Source organism: Acomys russatus, chromosome 9 (genome assembly GCF_903995435.1).
Source record: "Acomys russatus chromosome 9, mAcoRus1.1, whole genome shotgun sequence".
NCBI lineage: Eukaryota > Metazoa > Chordata > Mammalia > Rodentia > Muridae > Acomys > Acomys russatus.
Window position 1 is genome coordinate 59,046,027 of NC_067145.1, and position 21,876 is coordinate 59,067,902.

At 39.6% G+C, this 21,876-nt stretch overlaps 2 protein-coding genes and 1 pseudogene across 5 annotated transcripts in view; 2 read left to right on the top strand and 1 right to left on the bottom strand.

The window, feature by feature from the left end:
* LOC127194016 (3-alpha-hydroxysteroid dehydrogenase) overlaps nt 1-21,876 on the top strand; it is a 1,235,587-nt gene that overhangs the window by 594,009 nt on the left and 619,702 nt on the right. The window lies entirely within an intron of this gene.
* The window catches only part of Tasor2 (transcription activation suppressor family member 2), a 52,282-nt gene that overhangs the window by 18,999 nt on the left and 11,407 nt on the right, over nt 1-21,876 (bottom strand). The window contains exons 2-12 of the mRNA XM_051151437.1: nt 18,794-18,931; nt 18,536-18,659; nt 18,428-18,447; nt 18,239-18,338; nt 15,471-15,571; nt 13,880-13,983; nt 12,431-12,503; nt 12,275-12,337; nt 8,191-8,907; nt 6,362-6,604; nt 79-934 (exon numbers count right to left, since the gene is read on the bottom strand). Of these exons, the coding sequence (XP_051007394.1) occupies nt 79-934; nt 6,362-6,604; nt 8,191-8,907; nt 12,275-12,337; nt 12,431-12,503; nt 13,880-13,983; nt 15,471-15,571; nt 18,239-18,338; nt 18,428-18,447; nt 18,536-18,561 (2,303 nt within the window). The 5' untranslated portion in view covers nt 18,562-18,659; nt 18,794-18,931. The remainder of the gene's footprint in view (nt 1-78; nt 935-6,361; nt 6,605-8,190; nt 8,908-12,274; nt 12,338-12,430; nt 12,504-13,879; nt 13,984-15,470; nt 15,572-18,238; nt 18,339-18,427; nt 18,448-18,535; nt 18,660-18,793; nt 18,932-21,876) is intronic.
* On the top strand, nt 20,883-21,117 carry LOC127194027 (40S ribosomal protein S27-like; annotated as a pseudogene).

Below are 21,876 nucleotides of genomic sequence, written 5' to 3' on the forward strand. Positions count from 1 at the left end.
TTTCTCCTTTCTCAAAGTCAGGCATGAGTCAGCTCACCACACAGATCTCAACAAAAAGCTGTATTCCCTCCTACTTACCCATGTAAACCTCTCACAACAGTTCTCTCCAAAGGGTTGCTGGTGTATCTGCTATCTAAGCTGAACGTATATTCTCCTTCACATTTGAAAGTGATCTTTAGGGAGCCATCACAACTAAGAACAGTATGAGAGCAAAAAAAATCTTTAAGCCGAGAAGATACAAACAGACTTCTGTGCTTAGTCAATGAGTCTTCAGAAAGCTTCTGTAGAGGGGAGGTGTTCTGTAGATGCCGAAATGGCATGACCTTTCCTATAGGAGTTCCAGCTTCCGGGCCTTTTGTCCCATTCTTTGCAAAAGCGGGGCTTGGTAACTTTCTCTGATGCAGATGTTTCTTTGACTGCTCAGCAAGGAGCAAGGCATAGGAATGTTCCACAGCAACAGAATTTTGACTTACATCTGAGCAGTCTCGGGGTTCCTCAGAGGGTGCTGACTGGGCAACAGCAAGAGGCTGACAAGGGACCAAGTTTTCTTCTTGGCTAACAGTTAAGTCTGACTTTGAGTTAATCTCATCAGAGGATGGCTTAGGTAGTAATGCTCCTTTTTGACTTTTAAATCCCCTATGATATTCATGGTCAGAGGCACCATGCAGTGAGTTTTCTTTAGAGAGTAAAACATTGCTTTGTGGCAATTCAGAGAGGCAGGGAAGGTTCCTGAGCTCACAAGATGGTATGGAAGCAGCAGCAGAGCTTAGTGCCAGATCAGCTAGCATATTTAGGGCCCCGGAGTCACAGCTGGTAATTGAGTTTTCAGGAAGGCCTTTAGGATTCACTGCAACAGTTTCTTGCTGAGGTATACTTAGGTTAAGTCCATCTTTTTGACCATCGGATGAAATTTTTGAGACAATCTCTTTTTCAGCTTCAAAATAAAAAACATAAGGACAGGTGTAATATTTGTTTTTCTGAGAATAAGCTGTACATTCCTGTATCTTAAATGAAAATTGATAGACAATACAACATTTATGAAAAAAGGATGGGGAAGACAAAACAAAACCAGAGTCTTGCTTTCAGTGTGCTTACAAACTAGTTAAAAATGTAATTTAGAAATTTGAAGCATGTATTTTATAGTTTGCTAGTGCACTTTCTCAGAAACTGTTCCCAAAGAAACAACTAAGTTCAAAATAGAGATGTCTGGCTTTATAATGATACGCACCAAACACCTTAAAAATGGTGGGTATTCAATCATCATCAATTAATTTTATGTTTAAAAACTTTATTTTTAGCATGCTGAGAGACTGCTCAGCAGTTAAGAACACTGGCTGCTCATCCAGAGGTCCTGAGTTCAATTCCCAGCAAGCACATAGTTGGCTCACAACCACCTGCAATGAAATCTGATGCCCTCTGTAATATGATGCTCTCTTCTGTCATTTTGTCAAACATGCAAATAGAGTGCTTATATACACAAACAATTTTAAAGAACTTCATTTCTGACAATAAAGGCATTATTACCTGCGAAAGAAGTAATCTACTAACAATTTTCTTTCTGTAATAACAGCATCTAACCATTTGGCCTTATCAGAAAAGTTACATTCTCCAGTGGTTTGCAAGGCATTCTATTTTAACCTTTCTTAAGTGCTATTATAAAAAATACGCTTCATTACTGTACTATGCAACAATTCCCTTTGCAGGTAAATAAATACAGAAAAAGCCAAATGAACGTGTCTAAAATGAATCAATAACCTTGCCTACAAAAGGCCAGTTCATACATTTAATTAATTAATGCATTAGAGAAGAGAAAAACTCTAGACTATGACATATCATTTGGAATGAGAAGCACGTTGAAGGAAAAATTAATCAAGTACAGCTTAGTAGTTTAAAATAAAAACTCACAACTTAGCTAGGCAGAAAAAAAAGTCCACATCAGAGAATAGTTATAGATATTTTGGAAACATTGCATTTATTTTATGACCTGATGTACTTAACTAACACTGATTTTGGTCTACTTTTGTTGACATCACAGTTTTCATATACTCATCTGTTTTTTATATAGAATATCAGTTATAAGTTATGGCTATATGATAATGACTACTGATGAAAAGAAAAGTGGTGTTAAGTATGTATAATTTAATTTGAAACAATTACTGACTTGTTACAGATTCTCAGCTAAAAATACAACAATGGAGGCAGGAAAGATGGATCATGGACTAAGAGTCTGTTCTTCCTAGAGGACATGGGTTCAATTCTAATCACCCACGTGGCAGCTTACAACTGTCTGTAACTCCAGTTTCAGAAGATCTGGTGTCCTTTTCTGGTCTCACTGAGCACCAGGCATGGATGTGGTGGACATACATGCAGACAAAACATTTGTAATATAAAAAAAAATTGAAGAATATAATAATCATAATCTGTAAGATACAGATAAGAACACTATTCCTAAGTGAAAATTCAGGGAATAAAAAAAAAAAAAAAACTATATCGCAAACTTTTAAAAAGACAGAAGAAAATCAATAGTTTTTTTTGAGACAGGGTTTCTCTGTGTAGCCTTGGCCATCCTGGACTTACTTTGTAGACCAGGCTGGCCTCGAACTCACAGCAATCCGCCAGCCTCTGCCTCCCGAGTGCTGGGATTAAAGGCGTGCGCCACCACGCCCGGCTCGAAAATCAATAGTTTTAAGAAGAAAAAACAAAAACTAACTTCAGCATTGATTTTATTTAAACTAAGTAAAATTAGTCAAAAATTAAAATACTGTAGATCAGGAATTTTCTAATGTGACCCAGCCTAGTCATGTTTCACGTGACTTTTTGGTTTGCTTGGCTGTGGGTTTTGGGACAGAGTTAGTTCCTATAGCCCTGGCTGTCCTTGAACTTGCCCTGTAGACCAGGCTGGCCTGAAACTCAGAGATCACCTGCCTCTGCCTTCACAGTGCTGGGATTAAAAGTGTGCATCACCTTGACAGATTCACTTGGATTCTTCTTCCTCTTCTTTTTTTAGTTTTTCGAGACAGGGTTTCTCTGTTTAACAGCCCTGGCTGTCCTGGACTCACTTTGTAGACCAGGCTGGCCTCAAGCTCAAGAGATCTGCCTGCCTCTGCCTCCCGAGTTCACCTGGCTTCTTAAATACTGATATTTCAAGTGTAAGAAACAAACAGACTGGAACAAGTGATCACAAGATGGAAGAGTAAGAGATTATTAAAAGCAGTAAGTGTGTGTTCTGTGTATCAAGGGTACAAACTAAATTCTGTTACTAAGAACATAAGAACAAGCGATTAGTGAGGATCAAAACATAAGAAAATGTCTGCAAAGGAGAGGAGACTGCAGAGGGTGAAGATACTTAACTTGAGCTAAGAGGCACAGACTAATGAAACAGTAAGAACCCAAAGGATAAGACTGCACCAGGAGTTTGCTTCATAAAAAAGTAGTAAAATTTGCATTTCTACACACTTTAGAATGACAAGATTTTTAATTTTTGGCTTAGGATAACCATGTTTAAAAATTTCCAGAAATACTAAAGCTCACCTGTTATTTTGCCACTCCAACAAAAGTTTTATGCTGGATTTAATCTATAAAAAATATAAAAAATGGCTAGCAGTGGGGGGGGGGGGGCCCAGGGAGGGGGGAGGGAGTGCAGCCTGTAATCCCAGCACCCAGGGAGGCAGAGGCAGGCAGATCTCTGTGAGCTGGAGGCCAGCCTGGTCTATAAAGTGAGTCTAGGACAGCTAGGACTAAACAGAAAAACCCTGTCTTGAAAAACCAAAACCAAACCGAAGCAAACCAGTTTATTTCTTGAGACTCGTATTTGTTTGTAATGTTTTATAACACAACCTAGAGCAGTGTAAGTCTGTTCTTAGCCTTCTATGTTATCTTGATCCCGTCTTTCACTGTTCAGCTGAATCCCCTGCTGAATCCCTACTTCCTCTTCTATCTCTCCCTCCCCTGGCTGGCAGGAGGTCCAGCCCTGTTCTCTCCTTTGCTCATCGACTGGCTGTAAGCTGCATTATTGACATATCAGGGGACAATTGGGAGTAAAGTTTATACAACTTTACACAGAAAATTCTCAGAACAAGGCTTGCAACTGGATGTGGGGGGGGGGGGTGGTTAAGAGAAATCAGCACTTGAATTACACAGTAACATGCCAACCAAAGGACAACAGTGGTGGCACACGTCTTTAATCCTAGCACCCCAGGGGCAGAGACAGGAAGATATCTGAGTTTGAAACTGGCGTGGTCTACAGAGCTGGTTCTAAGACAGCCAGGGCTACACGAAAAAAAAATGTGTCTCAACAAAATAGAACAAAGCACACACAAAAGTAGTAACAGACGAGAAACCAGAACCAATGAAATAAGAGAAAATTATATACAATATATAAAGATGAGAGAATAAAGTCTCCTTGTTAAACAGCAGACATAATAACAGGACTCAATATCAAAGATGAAGTGTTAGTGACAAGACTGTGCAGTTTGGAGTTGTCAATATGGCTCAGTGGGGTAAAGGTGCTTGCCTGACAATCAGTGTTTAATTCATGGAACCCACACTGCTAAAAGAAATGACCTCCACAAGGGTACTATAGCAGCTGCATACTACCTGCAAACAAACACACACACACACGTATAGTGGATGTAAACATGTTTTTGTTTTGGTCCCAAGTGTCGGATGGGGAACAGACTTGTGAAAGAACAGGTGATGTTTATCTACTCAGAAGTTGAATCACCTCATGCAGGGGCTTGGTTTTTGCCAGCTGAGACACACAGACAGACAGACAGACAGACACACGCACGCGCGGCCAAAACAGGAACCCGGGGCTTCTTGGGTCTTGGATTGTTTGGCTGTTCATCGCTCCACTTCCAGATGCTCCTAGAGAAACAGCTCCAGAGAACGATTCGGGGCTCCAGGTTCCAGCAGCAACTTTGGTGGAATTGCTGGTCTGCTGAGATCCTGCCGACTACGCCAGGGGACTCGCTCCCAGGAACTGAATTTAACAAGGTCTACTTCTCCTGTTCCCATTAACCTCTTTTCTCTCCAATCTAGGGTAGGTGGGTTGGAAAGGAGGTATACGCATTAAAGAGCCTCAAATACAGTAGGTTTGAAGATGAACAAGAGAAGTAGACCTAAGGGTAGGCTGCTGTATGTTCAGGTGCATCATGGCTAAGGCTGAAGTGACAACTGCACTTTCTGAAATAATGTCTAATAGGTGGAAATACAGGACTAATACAGTCAGCTTTTAGCTTATGTACGTAAGTTTTATCAAAAGTAAAATACCTTAAAATTCCAGCATCACCTTTTAAAGTTTTCGTTTTTTGAGACAGGGTTTCACTTGTAGCCCTGGACTCATTTTGTAGACCAACTGGCCTCAAACTCACAGAGATCTGCCTGCCTCTGCCTTCTGATTGCTGAGATTACAGGTGGGAGCCACCATGCCCAGCACAAATACAGTTTTGACTACTGCTTATACATATTTTAGACAACCTTACTGCCTTTTTGTAGGACTCTCCTGTGTCTGTATGTAAGCTTCATCTGTCAATAAAAAGCTTACTGCCTCTTGGCAGTAAATAAATCTCCTGTTAGCAGGAAGTAAGGAAGTGGGAGTTGCAGCAGAGAGACAGAAACTCGGGGTTCACTCCAGGACACTGAAGAAGATGGATATATGGAACTGGGCAGAGGTATCCAGCCACATGGCAGAGCTCAGAATAGAGTAAATGGGATGTCAGTTATGAGCAAGTCAGGGAAGGTGCCTGGCTATACTGACCTAGGCTTTTGTAAATATATTTAAGCTTCACAGTTATTTCAGGAGCTGGGCTATGGGAGGAAAACATGCTTTTACACCTTTTCTAGTTGATCACATCTCAAACAAACACAAGCAGACACTACTTGCAAGTATATTTAGTGACAAATAAAGGTGTTTATACCTTAACTTACAAAAAAACTTATGTTCGGGCTTTAAAATTAAAGTAGAGGCTGTCTGAATCTTATAGTTTTCTAAATTACTTAAAAAGAATTATATGTAGTTTGGTCAAAACTGTCAATAATCTAGAATAATGCATTTGGTTTAAAAGGAAGCAATTCAATTTTAAGTAATTTTACTTTTTTTATCTTTTAAGTACACAGTACAAGTGGTCCAGAGCACTTGTTGATCTGGCAGAGGACCTGGTTCAGTTTCTAGTACCCACGTGGTGATGTCACACACATCCCTGACTCCAGCTGTGGGATCAGATCCCTTCTTCTTCTGGCTTCCATGACCCCTACATGCACACAGTGCACAGACATACCTGCAGGTAAAGTACTTGTATACATCCTACAGAGTCATTGATATATCTCACTTGCTGTTACATACTCTCAGAAGGTTTCTTACCAGGTTGAAGCTGCTTTCTGATTCTGGTATTTCCACGGCCTCTTGATACATTTACCTTCCTTTTCTGTGGAGACTTTTTCACAGGTGGCTTAGGCCGCGAAACAACTCTACCTGGATATTTCTCTTGTTTCTTTGACCTTTTAGCATTTGTAGGTACCAGAGGATCTTTAGATACAGAAGCTTCTCGTCTTTTCTTGTCTACTCTGGTTTTCTGTATAAACTGCGCAGTCAGCACTTCTGCACCTTATACAGAAAAGACAAGACTAGTTTTCAAAATCAAAGCAAAAAGCAGGGAAATGACTAGTGGCTAAACCACGGGGTCCAACTTCACATTCAGATCTTGTTGATCATTATATTCTATAAGCTTCAACACTTCCATATTAAAAATAGGAAACAAAAGACTGGCAAACATTTTCTGTAAAGAACAGAAAGTATATACATTTCGCTTTGAAGGTCATATAATCTCTGCCTTAATTTTCTACTCTTGTTATATATTGAGTGACAGAGCTATGTATGTATGAATGGAAACCTTGGGTATATAGTGTTGACCTCTTTGCTTAGGAGGTCCCATAAGAAATACTTCCCTAGTTTTGAAGAAAATAAAAACACCATAGTTTGTGATGGTGCCATATAAGTCCTATAGTGGCCATACTAATCAACATATATGTGTCAATAAGAAGATAAATGTGAGGATGGAGAGTTGACTCTGGTTATGAGAGCATACTGCTTCTCTAGAGACCAGTGCTGGATTTTCAGAACCTGGCATCAGGCAGCTCAAAATGGCCTGGAATTCCATCTCGAGGCGAGGGGAGTCGGCGGTGGGTGATGCCCTCTTCTGGTTTCTGTGGGCACCCCCTCTCAGTAAAACAAAACAAAACAGCCGGGCATGGTGGCGCACACCTTTAATCCCAGCACTCGGGAGGCAGAGGCAGGAGGATCAATGTGAGTTCGAGGCCAGCCTGGTCTACAAAGTGAGTCCAGGACAGCCAAAGCTACACAGAGAAACCCTGTCTCGAAAAACCAAGAAACAAAACAAAACAAAACAAAAACCCAAAAAATCCTAACTAGATTAACTTTGAAAATTGGCTCTCAACTTTAAGGGGCATCACAGCCACACATGGAACTCTCTCAGACTCTTTCTAAGCCACAACATATTCCATCTTAGCAGGTCTGTTACAGAGTTCAAAGGATTCTTTGAAAAACTGTTGACACACAAAGACTAGAAATTGGGTCCTAGCCCGTATCAAGAACTTTCTTTCCAGCTGGGCGTGGTGGCACATGCCTTTAATCCCAGCACTCGGGAGGCAGAGGCAGGCAGATCTCTGAGTTCGAGGCCAGCCTGGTCTACAAAGTTCGTTCAGGATAGCCAAGGCTACAGAGAGAAACCCTGTCTCAAAAAACCAAAAGCGAGAAAGAAAAAAATTCCTTCTTTGTAATATATGCTTAGGCTGCTGGTTGCTTATGGCCACTGTTATTGGTATGCATGTTTTTAGAAGACCCCCTTTCTCAGACTACCTGCCAGAGCATAGTGCCGAGATCAGATAGTCATCTTTCCAAAAATGGAACATAAATATGCAAGAACCATCTTTACTGGAGAAACAAACTTCTGGTGGGCAGGTTTTAAGATCATAATTTTTCTAATTTCTTGGTTTCCATCTTTATTTTAGATGACTATTTTTCTAGTTTTCACATACATACAAACCATTCAAGGGGGGAAAAAAGGCATTCATAACAAACTTCTAACCCACTGCTAAGCTCTAGTTCACATCAACAGTCAATAGGGTTTGAAGTGAAGTTGTAATTACAATAATCACATACATTATTCTTACCTCTTTTTCTCTTCTGAGGAAACTGCCCTTGAACTAACTTAAGAGTTGGGTTGCATGATTCACTGTCTGTTCTGGGGGCAGCTCTTTTAGGAATGGGGTGGCCCAGGCTCACCCACGGACTCTGCAGTCTAACAGCTGATGTGCTGGCTCTCCTCTTGGGCTGAACTCTCAGATTGGAATCTGGAGTCAATGGAGTCACAGCTCTCTTTTTCACTCTCAACGTTTTCCCAGATTTTTTTGCTGTTTCAGTTTCTTTTATTTCCATCTTGGAGTCATGACATTCAGGATCTGGAGCCGTAACGAAGGAAAACCCAGCATCACAAGTGCCATCAGACATATGAAGAAACCGAGGCTGTCCTGCTAACAAATCCAAAGCAGCAGACAGATCCAGAGTGTACCCCGTGGGGTCTGAAAAATAGTATTTCAGCTGGTTCAAAGACCCTGCAGGGTATTTTTCAAGTGGGAGAGCCAAGTCGAAATCAGGGGAGAACTTCCCAATGAATGCAGCATCTTTCATTCCATCCAGAGGAGGAGCCAACAATGAAAGGCTTTTGTCCACCTTACACAGGTCTTCAAAACTATGCTTTATTAAAATGTTTGGAGGAATTCCTTCTTCAGCAAGTGATTTCTTTGCTTCTTGAAGTGCATAACTAAGGGCAGGTAAAATAGGTATCACTTTCAAAGAGATACCATCTTCAACTTTCAAGTCCTTCACTCCTAAAACATATACACATACATTAAAAATTTCAAATTTAGTACCAAGTTAATATGCTACATTATTGCAAATGAAAACATAGATGGCAATTAGTAAAAGTTTTATGGGGTTTAGCTTTTTGGAGACAGGGTTTCTCTGTGTAGCCTTGGCTGTCCTGGACAAACTTTGTAGACCAGGCTGGCCTTGAACTTAATAGAAGTCTGCCTGCCTCTGCCTCCTTGAGTGCTGGGATTACTGGCAGGCACCACCACATCTGGCTTTTACGAGTTATTTTTAACAAATACACACACACACACACACACACACAGAGAGAGAGAGAGAGAGAGAGAGAGAGAGAGAGAGAGAGAGAGAGAGAGGGAGAGAGAGAGAGAGAGAGAATGACTCGGTATGAAAATACTACATGGCAATGAGTAAAATAACCCTGCCTCCAGCTCCATCTCACCTACAGGGTGTTCAGAGAACACAGTGGGCATTCACAGCAGCAGCACTTCCCTATGGTCAGGCAGATTGTTTCCTATTTCACTTGTATTCTTTGGGGAGGCTACAATGCAAAGTGAACTGGAAAGTGCCAACTGCTTAAGCCTCAAATGTCACTGGAAAAAACAGTTGTTATTTTGCCTTTTGTATAAAGCTGTATTTCACACATATTTTAAAAATTAACTGAGCCAGGTGGATTTCTGTGAGTTTGAGGCCAGCCTGGTCTACACAGAGAAACCTTATCTCAAAAAACAAACAAACAAAAATAACTTGTTAACTCACTGATTATTTTGCTTTTTTGTTTTTAAAGCAAATCAATAACCCAACAAATGAGGGGGGGGGGGGGGGGGGGGGGGGAAAAAAAAAAGAATGCCAGATCTTCATGAATAGTTAGCTTTTAGAACATTTCAGTTACAGTAATATAAACAGAAATAACTCCAGTGACATTTAAAAAATCTGCAGAATTATAAAATAACAAATGAATCCTAGTTAAAATACATTAATATGGTAGCAAATATTAGAAAAGACAAAAAGGGCAAATAATGAAAAGGGAAATGTAGTTAAGTATTCAAATAAAATTTCTAGTTGGGTGTGGTGGCGCACGCCTTTAATGTCAGCACTCAGGAGGCAGAGGCAGACGGATTGCTGTGAGTTCGAGGCCAGCCTGGTCTACAAAGCGAGTCCAGGATGGCCAAGGTAACACAGAGAAACCCTATCTAGAAAAACAAAAAAATAAACAAACAAAATTTCTTTCTTCAAAGCTCATCAGAGTACCAAGAGAAAGGAAAGAAAATATAGACAAGACAGTTTCATGATAAAAAGAGCATATTTCCAACTAGACTTAGTACAAAACCTATGAAGAGTATTAAGTTGGCTAATAAAATTTCAATTTAAAAGAAGTAGCTAAAGCTCTGAATGAGCCCAAGTAAAAAACTGTTCCCACCAGAAGGTAGTGGCGCACTTTTAATCCTAGCGCTCAGGAGGCAGAGGCAGGCAGATCTCTGTGAGTTCAAGGCCAGCCTGCTCTACAGAGCAAGTTCCAGGACAGCCAGGGCTACACAGAGAAATCATGTCTCAAAAAATAAGCAAAAAACAAAAAAACAAAAAAGCTGTCTCAATGAGGAAGGTATGAGAAAGTTATCCAACACTGTTTTCTTCATTCTTACATCATTCCTATGCTTTTCCTGGGTACAAGCAATGGACCTCATCAGACCGGCAGCTTATAATTAAAAGGAGAAATGAAGGCTGGGGATGTAGCTAGCGCTCTAGAACAGGGCTCACGAAGCATGGATGAGACTCTGGATTCAGTCTCCAGAAGAAAGGAAACAAAGGAAGTGGGAAGAGGTGACGGAAGGTGAAGAATAGAACTATACATCTTTTGTATGTGTGATTACACACATATGTGCAAGTGCTGTTTTTGAAATACTAAGTCTAGCATTACCCTTAAATAGGTACAGTATAATTTAAACAATTAAAAATTGCTTTGTTACAAAAAAAATAAAATAAAATAAAGACTCACCGGGCATGGTTGCGCATACCTTTAATCCCAGCATTTAGGAGGCAGAGGCAGGTGGATGGATGTGGGATCAGCCTCGTCTACGAAGTGAGACTAGGACAGCCAAGGCTACACAGAGAAACCTTGTCTCGAGAAAAAACAAACAAATAAACAAAAATAAAGACTCACTTTCATTTATTTGTTGAGCAAACAGTTTTTCAGATGTCTGCACATATATGCTCTAGGATAGACTGTAACCAAGGTAAACATTATGCTGGAGATGTAGCTCAGTAGTCAACTGCCTGCTCAGATTCCCAGCATAATGAGCCAAAACCAAAACAAACACAAAGGTATATTTGTAGGGTAGGCACAGCCATCACGGCAAGTACCTATAATGCCATGTGATGCAGTCCTGGGGATCAAATCCTGAGCTCTATGCCCGAGACTAGCACTATACCAACTGAATTACATTCCCATGCCAGAAGTATTTTAATTGCAGCATGACACACACGTGGTATGTGCAACTGTTTAGGTATTATCTGTATGACTTGACTTGTGGTGGCTTGAATACGAAGGTCCTTCATAGGCTCAGATGTTTGAATACTGGTCCCCCCATTTTTTTTAAAAAAATGAGACAAGGTTTCACTGTGTAGCCTTTGTTGTCCTGGACTCACGTTGTAGACCAGGCTGACCTCAAACTCACGAGTGATTCACCTGCTTGTGCCTCCCGAGTGCTGGGATTAAAGGCGTGAGCTACCATGCCAGGCTCTGGTCCCCAATTGATGGCAGTTGTTTGGGAGATCTGAGGGTGTGGCCTTGCCAAAGGAAGTATGCTATTGTGGGCGAACTAAGATTTCAAAAGCCCCCTGGCACTGCTAGCATGTTCTCACAGTTCCACTACAGGCCACAGACCCAACCCTCTGGAAGTGTAAGCTCAAACAGACCCTTTTTCTATGTGCTGCCTTAGTCCTGGTGTTTTATCACAGCAATAGAAAAATCACTAATACATCGTTAATATTTTTTGTCTCCAAGAGTCAAGTATTTGTCCACGTTGGAAAAGCATGGACCAATACAAAGACCTATAGTCCAGACAGAAGAGTAGCCATGAAAACTCCAAATCATAGCTCTTAGACTATGGGAAAAGTATGTCCTACCTACTGTTGGGACAACAAATGGGTTTAAATTTGGAGACACTGACTTTAAGGAAGTTTAGGTATCATGCTAGATCTGTCAGGAGATGGAGACGCACGTCTGAAGCTTAGCATCCACTTGTGAGGGAGGTCAACTAGGAAGACAGTTGTTTAGTGGGAAAACAGTTAACAAGTGTTCTGTACTACTGACAAGTCCAGTAAGATAAGGACTGGAAAGTACTCAACTCAGCACCACTGAAACCTCACCTGCTGACTGAGGTGAATGGAATAAATGTAAACCGTGGAGACCCATCTGCTCATCTCCATAATCTGTAAGAATCAAAGAAAAAAATGTTAGTTGTTGATCTTATGAAACAAAAATAAATACATTATATGCTTTTCTTTCCAAAAACTTGTACTTACCTGGTTCTGGTATTAAGGCTGATGATGTAAGTAAAATGAAAAAACCCTTATCTTCTAAGCATTTGATGATTGCCTAAAAGAAAAAAGAAAATCTTCAATCTACTTCTGGGAGAACTAGTGTAGACTGCATAGACTCACAATCACTTTGAAAGGTAGGCTTTCGTAAAAGTCTCCACTTATCAGCAACACTCACACCATTTCCAGCTACTGAGAGATGTGCAGATCATACAAAATGTTCTAATGACACTGAAGTGATGGTCAGGAGCTGTCTCTTCCCACCCATGTGGAAAGGAAGCATGTAAGCCTGACAGCCGTAGGACAAAAATGGGAGGAAAAAAGTGTTCAGAATAGCATTTAAACTGTCTTACCACCTAGACTGAAAAGTAAGCCTACACAATCTCTCATTGACTAAGGGCAGTTTAGATTAATGTTATTTGCAAGTCAGAGTATTTTAACCAACATTATCATTAAGACAGGTCACTGTCCCAACACACATGCGTGCATGTATGGTGTATTTTTTGTTTTCTAATGTTTATTATGAAGACAGACAAGAGCTAACTTGCTTCATTACTGTCAATACTTGCATCATTTCTTTAATAATATTTAGAAATTATTATAAAAGCTGGCTCAACTCTGGGCCAAGCATCTATTTCCATCTTCATATTGAGAAAGCCTGGCTAAAAAGACAGAATTCTTTTACCCAGTAGTTACTCCCAAGATTTACTTCCTCCACTATGAAACAATTTTTATAAACCCCTGGATAATGGTAAAGGTGGCTTTCAAAGAAGTATCTCAGAAGTGCTACTATGACCAATGCAAATACACTAGACATCTAACTAATACATTAAAAACAATAAAGACTTTGAGAAAAACAAAACCCTTGTTCTTTTAGTCAGAAATATAAACTAATGAGACACAAAGGTAAACTGAGATGTACAGACAATGAAAATGTCAGCTACAAGATTATGTCAGTTGGGCCCGGCATGGTGGCGCATGCTTTTAATCCCAGCACTTGGGGAAGCATAGGCAGGTGGATCGCTGTGAGTTCAAAGACAGCCTGGTCTACAAAAGTGAGTCCAGGACAACCAAAGGTACACAGAGAGACCCTGTCTCAAAAAAACCTAAAAAAGAAAAAGATTAAGTCAGTTAACATTAGCAGTGAAGAGCCGGGCGTGGTGGCGCACGCCTTTAATCCCAGCACTCGGGAGGCAGAGGCAGGCAGATCGCTGTGAGTTCGAGGCCAGCCTGGTCTACAAAGTGAGTCCAAGGCTACACAGAGAAACCCTGTCTCAAAAAACCAAAAAAAAAAAACCAAAAAAACAAAAACAAAAAAACACATTAGCAGTGAAAACCCTACCTGTAAGCTAAATAATTCAGCTAATACTTAAGTGCCAATTTCCTAGTTTAAGGAAAAAATTAATAATTATACTGAAAATTAGCAATCCTTACCAATTGCTTATTTTTAATATATTCCATTAGCTTATCTATGTTTTGTCCTTGTTTGTTTGACAGTTCCACTTCATATAAATCAAAGCATAAATCTTGACAACAGACTGTAGAGAGAATCAGAAAAATAGAACATTTAAATTTTAATTTTAAAAAATTATTCTTTTACAATTCCACACATTATCTTGTTTTTGATCACATATACTCTCACTGCCTTCTTTTCAGGGTGTGTGCGTGCATGTATGTACATACACAGGGTCTCATTATGTATTCCTGGCTGGTCTGAAATTTGCTGTATAGACCAGGGTGACCTTGAACTCAGAAAACTGTCTGCCTCTGCCTCCTTAGAGGTGTCTCACCTCAGAACTTTTCATTTCAATGTACTTAAAAAACAATTTTTGCCGGGCATGGTGACGCATGCCTTTAGTCCCAGCACTTGGGAGGCAGAGGCAGGTGGATCTCTGAGTTTGAGGCCAACCTGCTCTACAAAGCAAGTCCAAGACAGACAGGGCTACACGGAGAGAAATCCTGTCTCGAAAAACAAAACAAAACAAACCAATAGCAGAGGCATGCAGATTGCTGTTAGCGCAAGGCCAGCTTGGTCTACAAAAGGAGTTCCAGGACAGCTAGAGCTACACAGAGAAACCCTGGTTTAAAAAAAAAAAAGCACTTTAAGCCAGGTGTGGTGACATACATCTATAGTCCCAGCACTCCAGAGGCAGGGGCAAGGGGATATCTGTAAATTCAAGGCCAGCTTGGTCTACTAAGGACCGTCAATGCTACACTGAGAAATCCTGTCCCAGAAAAAAAAAAAAAAATTTTTTTTTTTTTTTTTTCAATTTAATCTCAATACTCAGGAGGCAAAGGATGACAGATCTCTGTGAGCTCAAGGCCAGCCTGGTCTACATAGTGAGTTCCAGGACAGCCAGGATTATATGGGATGACCCTATCTCAAAACAAAAATAAAAAAATGTTCTCTCTCTCTCTCTCTCTGTTTTGTTTTTTTTTCAAGACAGGGTTTCTTCTGTAGTCCGGGCTGTCCTGGACTGCCTGCCTCTGCCTTTCAAATAAAATATTCTCTCTTATATTGCTACAAGAATAGCAAAATAAATACTAGACAAAAATATCAGTATTTCATAAATTAAACGATGAAAATTTTACTCGTATTTATTTTGTTTTGAGAAAGGGTCTCATGATGTTGCCCTGGCTGGCCTGGCATTTACTATGTACACTAGGCTGGCCTCAAACTCATGGAAACCCATCCACTGGCCTCTGCCTCCCAAGTGCTGGCCCCATATTTGCTTCAAGCTTAATAATACATAAATTAAGAACAGTAAAAACTGTTGTGACTGAAAGGAATGGGTCTGAGATTCAGCTATTTTCAACACATTTGCTCAATTCTCTGAGGTGTTTGTCATCTTAGATGAGTCTGTTCCAAGGAGTGGAGAACATTGTAACTCTACAACTTCCTCAAAAGGCCATTTTGAGACCCATTTAAGATGAAGTTTAGACATGTACGTGGATGTGTGGAAGACACAGTGAACAATAACTGAAGTGGCCAGGACATGTTGTGTGCCGTTACATTTTGACAGACCTTTCTGCTCCACATAATTCTGTCTTCTGAAGGCAGCTTCTGGTAGGGTCTCCTTCAGAGATGACACTTCCATCACATAACTAAAGTCTAGTTCCCGGGGCCTAAAGAACAAATCTCGTCAAATAAGTACTATAATTAATACTGATATAGCCTTATCACTTCCTAATGCAAATGCAAACAGAAATATAACCATAAAAGTCCTTAAAGGGCAGAAAAGACGGCTGTTAAAGAGTGTGCACTGCTCCTGCAGATAGCATGAGTTTGTCCCTACCACCCACACCCTGCAGCTCAAGATTCCCTCTTTTGGCCTCTGGCGCCTGCACGCACATGTACACACCCACACATGAAACATACATACATACACAATTATTTTTAAGTCATTAAATTCTAGGTTAGATAACATATATATATATATATATATATATAAAAGCAAGCAATATAGATTCTCACACATATGACCTACAGATTTTGTATACAAGCATACTCACATTTTCTGAATATATGTGTTTTTAGCATGGCCAAAATATCCAGATGTGTTAAAGAATTGTATATTTTGAAACCGGCAGTTTTCAAAAAGTAACTAAGTTGCTATTTTGTCCGTGTCCGTCCCCCCCCCAAGGACCAGGGCCTTCAAGCACTCTGCCACTGAGCTAAATCTCCAACCCCCCTAAGTTGCAATTCTCTGCACCACTGGATTATATCACAGATGAGCCAAATGCAGGCTTTTTTTTAAAATGTTATTTTTAAAAGATTTACTTATTATCATGTATACAGTGCTCTGCCTGCATGTACAACTGCAGGTCAGAAGAGAGCATCAGATCACACTATAGATGGTTGTAAGCCACCATGTGGTTGCTGGGAATTGAACTCAGGACCTCTGGAGGAGCAGTCAGTGCTCTTACCCGCTGAGCCATCGCTCCAGCCCCAAATACAGTTTTTTATTCTGTCATTTCTCAAGTAAATTTTTTTTCCTTTACAATTTATTTTTATGCAGTACTGGGGTTTTTTAAAAGATGCAAAAATACCACAAAAATTCTTACACTTTACATTTTTGCTTGGTCTCTCTATGTACTTTTTGCTCTCCTGTTTATTGGGGAGGTGTGCCTGATGTCCTTTTATCTCAAAATACTCGTTTCCCCCAAAAGAACACTTCCTTGTGCAACAAACTACAAAAAACAAATTCATGATGACAGACTACTATTACTTAGCTTATACCTTATCCAAATTTTGCTAAGATCCTTCAAAATCAAAACATAAACCGCCGCCACACACACATCAGTCATCAAGAAAAAGAGGCCAATCTACCTAAGAAGCGGGGCATGGAAGCAGCTGGGGAAAAGGAATGTAAAGTGATGTAATTCTATTTCAACTAAAAGCACATTTGGGCAGCGGCGGCTTAAGCATTTAGTCCCAGCATTCCAGGAGGCAGAGGCTGCCCTGGCCTACAGAGTGAGTTCCAGGGCAGCCAAAGCTACACAGAGAAACTATGGCTTGAAAAGAGGAAAGAGCAACCAAACAAAACAATTACGAAAAGACATTCTCAGCATTCTGGGAGGCAGAGGAAGGTGGATAAAGCAAACCCAGGACAGCCAAGGCTACATAGTGCAACCTTGTCTCAAAAACAAACAAGAAAACAGATTTTCATTCGTCTCACTGCAGAACTTGCCTCCCGCCCCCATTTGTGATTAAAATCCAAGTTGAAAGAAAATATTGAAAGATATGCAAAGAACCAGATTTTCATCTATTTTTGTTGTCTACTTCAGTATTATATGCCATTATTCTTCCTACATTTAGTAACTACATTCTACAGCAAAAAAGAGCCTTTCCTTCTTTTAAAACTATTTTTTCACAAAAATTCTTATTTCCTATTTATGAGGTATACTGTCCCTGTTCTCTGTTCTTAAAAATAGCCAACAGGAAATGAATTCTGACAGAAATCAGTCTCTTATGTCAACTAACTATGTCTATGTTTCAGTGGTATGGGGTATAAAGTGTGAACAGACCAAACAACAAGAGTTCTAAGATGTCCTTTAGGATTAAATCCTCAGGATTAAAAAAACAAACACAAACAACAAAAAAGTTTTAAAATGTCATTATACTCCAAACCAATTTTACAGCTACTTTTAGTATTTTTTTTTATAAAAGAATCATGTGAATATTAGATACTGTAAATCTTATAATTGAGGGGCTATAATTTGTTGGACTTGCTCTGTAGACAAATTTGGTTTGTTGTAGAGGAAAAGCAAGCTTCCAATACAAAAGAATTTAGCCAAGCATGCTAACAGATACACATAATCCTAACTATTCAGGAGGCACTTAAGTTCCAGAACAACCTGGGCAACACAGCAAGACCCCATCTCAACTAAAGCAATAGAAATACCATTTTCCGGGGACTGGTGAGATGGCTCAGTGGTTAAGAACATTGTCTACTCTTCCAGAGGTCCATAGTTCAATTCCCAGCAACGACATGGTGGCTCACAGCCATCTATACTGGAATCTAATGCCCTCTTCTGGTGTGCTGATAGAGCACTCATACACAAAATAAATAAAATCTTAAGACAGACAGACCGACCATTTTACCTTTAAGGATTATAATTTAGGTCAGGTCACCCTGTACTTTTACTCTACACAATCAAATGTATTGTGGCCTAAAACCAAGTAAAATCACTATATTTCACAGCAATGTTACCCATAAAGACAATAAAATGAGTACCTAGCACTGGAAAAACAAAACGTGTATTAAGGACGACTTCAAATATAATACTTACAGTTGAACTGGAATCACTGTGCCATAAGCAGACCAAAGGGTCACATCACACAGCAAACAACCCTGCATAATTAATTGCCCTTTCCATGGAGAGAGGAGAGCTTTAAGAAATGAGGGGGGAAAAGCTGTTTATTTGTGAAACATTTACTAAAACAACAACAAAAACTACAAGAACTAATTAATTTCTTACCATTTTTATTGGGTTCAAGTCTAGAAAGAAACAAAGAATATTTTTATTAGAGGAAGTGAACAAAATTAAGCAAATAAAGTATGCTTTTATTATTTTATTATTACTCACATGCTTTTACAAGTGGGTGCTGTCATCTTTTACGTTCCCTGTACTGAAAAGTTACAATTATATAGGGACAGGTTTGTCTGGGTCACTTAATAACAGTGTTGCCTGAAAGTTCATAGAGGTAATTCTGAAAGAAAGAGAAAGAAAGATAGATAGATTAGCACTATGGAAATGCATATAAATTAAATTCACCTCGACTTCAACCAAACCTGTAATTCAGGATATTAGATTTAAGAAATATTTTATTTACAGAGACTATACCTGACTTAGTATGAAGGCACAAAAATGACTTTTTCTGTAAGAAACTTTGTCGGTATCTGCAGCTACGTGGCAGTCATACCCAAAAGACGGCCTAGGGTTGTTACCTGTATAATTCTCAGACACAAACTTGATTTTTTCCTAGAATGAAAACAGTAAGACTCATCAGATGTCTTCAAATGGCAATCAATAGCTTTAACAGTAGGGGTCATTTTACAAGTAGCTTAATAGGGATGTCGATGTGTTTTTTTTTTTTCCTCACTAGTAACCAAAATAAATCATATGCTTTTTGGAAAAATAATATCTTAGGGCCATTAATTCTTTTTAATGTTCACTGGTATTTTTTTAAAGATGTATTTATTTATTTACTGTATGAGTGCCCTATCTGCATGTAAATTGAACTCAGGACCCGCTGCAAGAGCAGACAGTGCTCTTAACCTCTGAGCCATCTTTCCAGGCCCATTCACTGGTATTCTGACTGCATGGATATCTGTGTGAGGGTGTCAGATCTCCTGGCATAGGAATTACTGTAGTTGTAAGCTGCCATGTGGGTGCTGGCAACTGAACCAGGGTCCTCTGGAAGAGCAGTCAGTGCTCTTAACCTCTGAGCCATCTCTCCAGCTTCCTGTTAATGGTTTCAATCACCCATAAGCGCTTTAAAACTTAAAATAGGGAAAAAAAAAAAAAAAAAAAAAAAAAAAAAAAAAAAAAGCGGTGCTTGGTTTTATTTCTGAAGTTTTTCATCATAATACTAAAGGAATACATGATCAGATCAATTATCTTTAATGAAACTTCACTGAATGGCTGTATACTGATTTAATAGAAAATATGACATGAAATCTAAATTATCAAAAGATGAGTTTCCAAACCAAAGCATTAATGAAATATAAATTATGTCAGTGCCCAGAAAGTCTTCAAGGGGAGAACACATAATAAATTGAATCATAAGTGGGTGTCCTTGACCACCGAGTGATCAGTATTTCCCAAGGTAGATTAAACGAAGAATCAAATGTCAAGTTTTCTCGAGCTGGGAGTATAATTCAGTAGTAGAATGCTTGCCTAATGTGGGCACATGTGGGAAAGGCCTTAACTTTGATTCCTAGCAATAGAAAAAAAAAGTCAAGTTTTAACATATGATAAATGTCACAGAATGATTAAGCATGAAGGGGGAGGGGCTCACAAACCACTATTAACTGAGGAGCTAGTGACAGTTGATGTCTTGTGGGGAGGGAGAGTTCTCTTTAAGGGTGTGGCCCTGATATGTTTACCAATCTCCAGTGGGTGACCCACACTCATGATTATATATATGGGCAGCACAAACTGGACTTGGTGGGCTAAAAAGAAAAAGTTGAGAAGAGGTGGGAAAGTGGGAGATACATCAGAGAGGAGTTAGGAGGAAAACATATCAAAATACACTACATAAAATTTCTAAAGTAATAAAAACAACAACAACGACTGCTGGCTCAACGAGTAAGAACACTGGCGACTCTTCCAGAGGACCTGGGTTTAACTCCAGCACTCCAATGACGGCTATTAACTGACCGGAACTCTAGTAACTCTTCTGGCCTCCTCAGGTACCAGGCACACACAGGACACAGATACATGTGTAAGCAAAACACTTATACACAAAAACAAATCTGTATATACTATGTCCTATTTACATAAATGTCTAGGATAAACAGATCCAAAAAGATGGGAAATAAACTAGTTGCCAGGGTTGGTGACAAAAAGGGCCTAAAATAAGAGTGATGGTTTCACAAATATGAATATATGAGACAACACACACATTAGTCCATACAGCTTATATGGGTTAATACAGTCAGGTGGATTGCTATGAGTTTGAGGCCAGCCTGATCTACAAAGTGTGTCCAGGACAGCCAAGGCTACACAGAGAAACCCTGACTCTGTCTCGAAAACAAAACAAAAAGGGTAAAAACTATTGCAAATACTGCTTTTTTAATATTTTAATATATTAATATTAAATAGTTTAAATACTTTAAATTTTAAATATTTTATATTTTAATATAATATTATTTTAAATATGAAATACTGAGTTTTTGCTTTCTAGCAGTGATGACCTCCCTACGAGAACATGCCTCTTACAAAGGATCTTCTTCATCCCTCTCCAGAGGAGAAGAAGAAACACAAGAAAAAGCACCTGGTGCAGAGCCCCAATTCCTATTTTATGAATGTGAAGTGCCCAGGCTGCTATAAAATCACCACGGTCTTTAGCCATGCACAAATGGTAGTCTTGTGTGTTGGCTGCTCACTGTTCTCTGTCAGCAAGGCTCACAGAAGGATGCTCCCTCAGGAGGAAGCAGCACTGAAAGTACCTAATTCAAGATAAGGGGGAAACCACCCCAATAAACACATTTTGGATTTAAAAGAAAAAAAAAAAAAAAAAAAAAAAAAAAAAGAAATACTGAGTTTTTAAAAGCCAACACTATCAGGGATATAGGCACTTTGCACGATGCTCCTTTTCAGTCCTTGCAGTAACATTTTGTTTCACCTGGCACTGCTAACCACTCCTCTTCTGAGTCCCTGCAGCTGTGGGCTGCATACGGCTCCTCCACTTCCCCACTGTCCGTTCCGTTAAAGTCCCCAAACACTGTAGCCATGTTCTCCTCCTATACACATTACAACGTCTTGGTTTCAACGAATACTCCAATCCTGATTTTGGCGGAGCCCCTCCTAAACTATTTTTATCGCCTGCAAGGCTATGTTTCAGAAACATCAAAGGCTGAATATTTCTCTAGTTCATAAAAGTACCTGTCCACTTACTGAGAAACTACTAAGTACAAGTTAAGGACTTTAAATGTCAATTTAATCCACACAGTAACTCTACAATTACTATACAATTACAACGACAGTTATCGCTTTTCCAAATGAGAAAACTGAAGCATAAAAATTTTCATATCCATCATCTTTTAAACCTTTACCTATTTATATCCCTGAACTCATCAGCTTCCCTGTCAACCTTTTCTCGCTGCCTCCTCTCTACTCGGAGTTCCACTATACTGCGTTGAAAGCCTTATCTTCTCTCCTAACCCAAACATTCCACAGTCGTCACGTTTGCTCAGACCTGC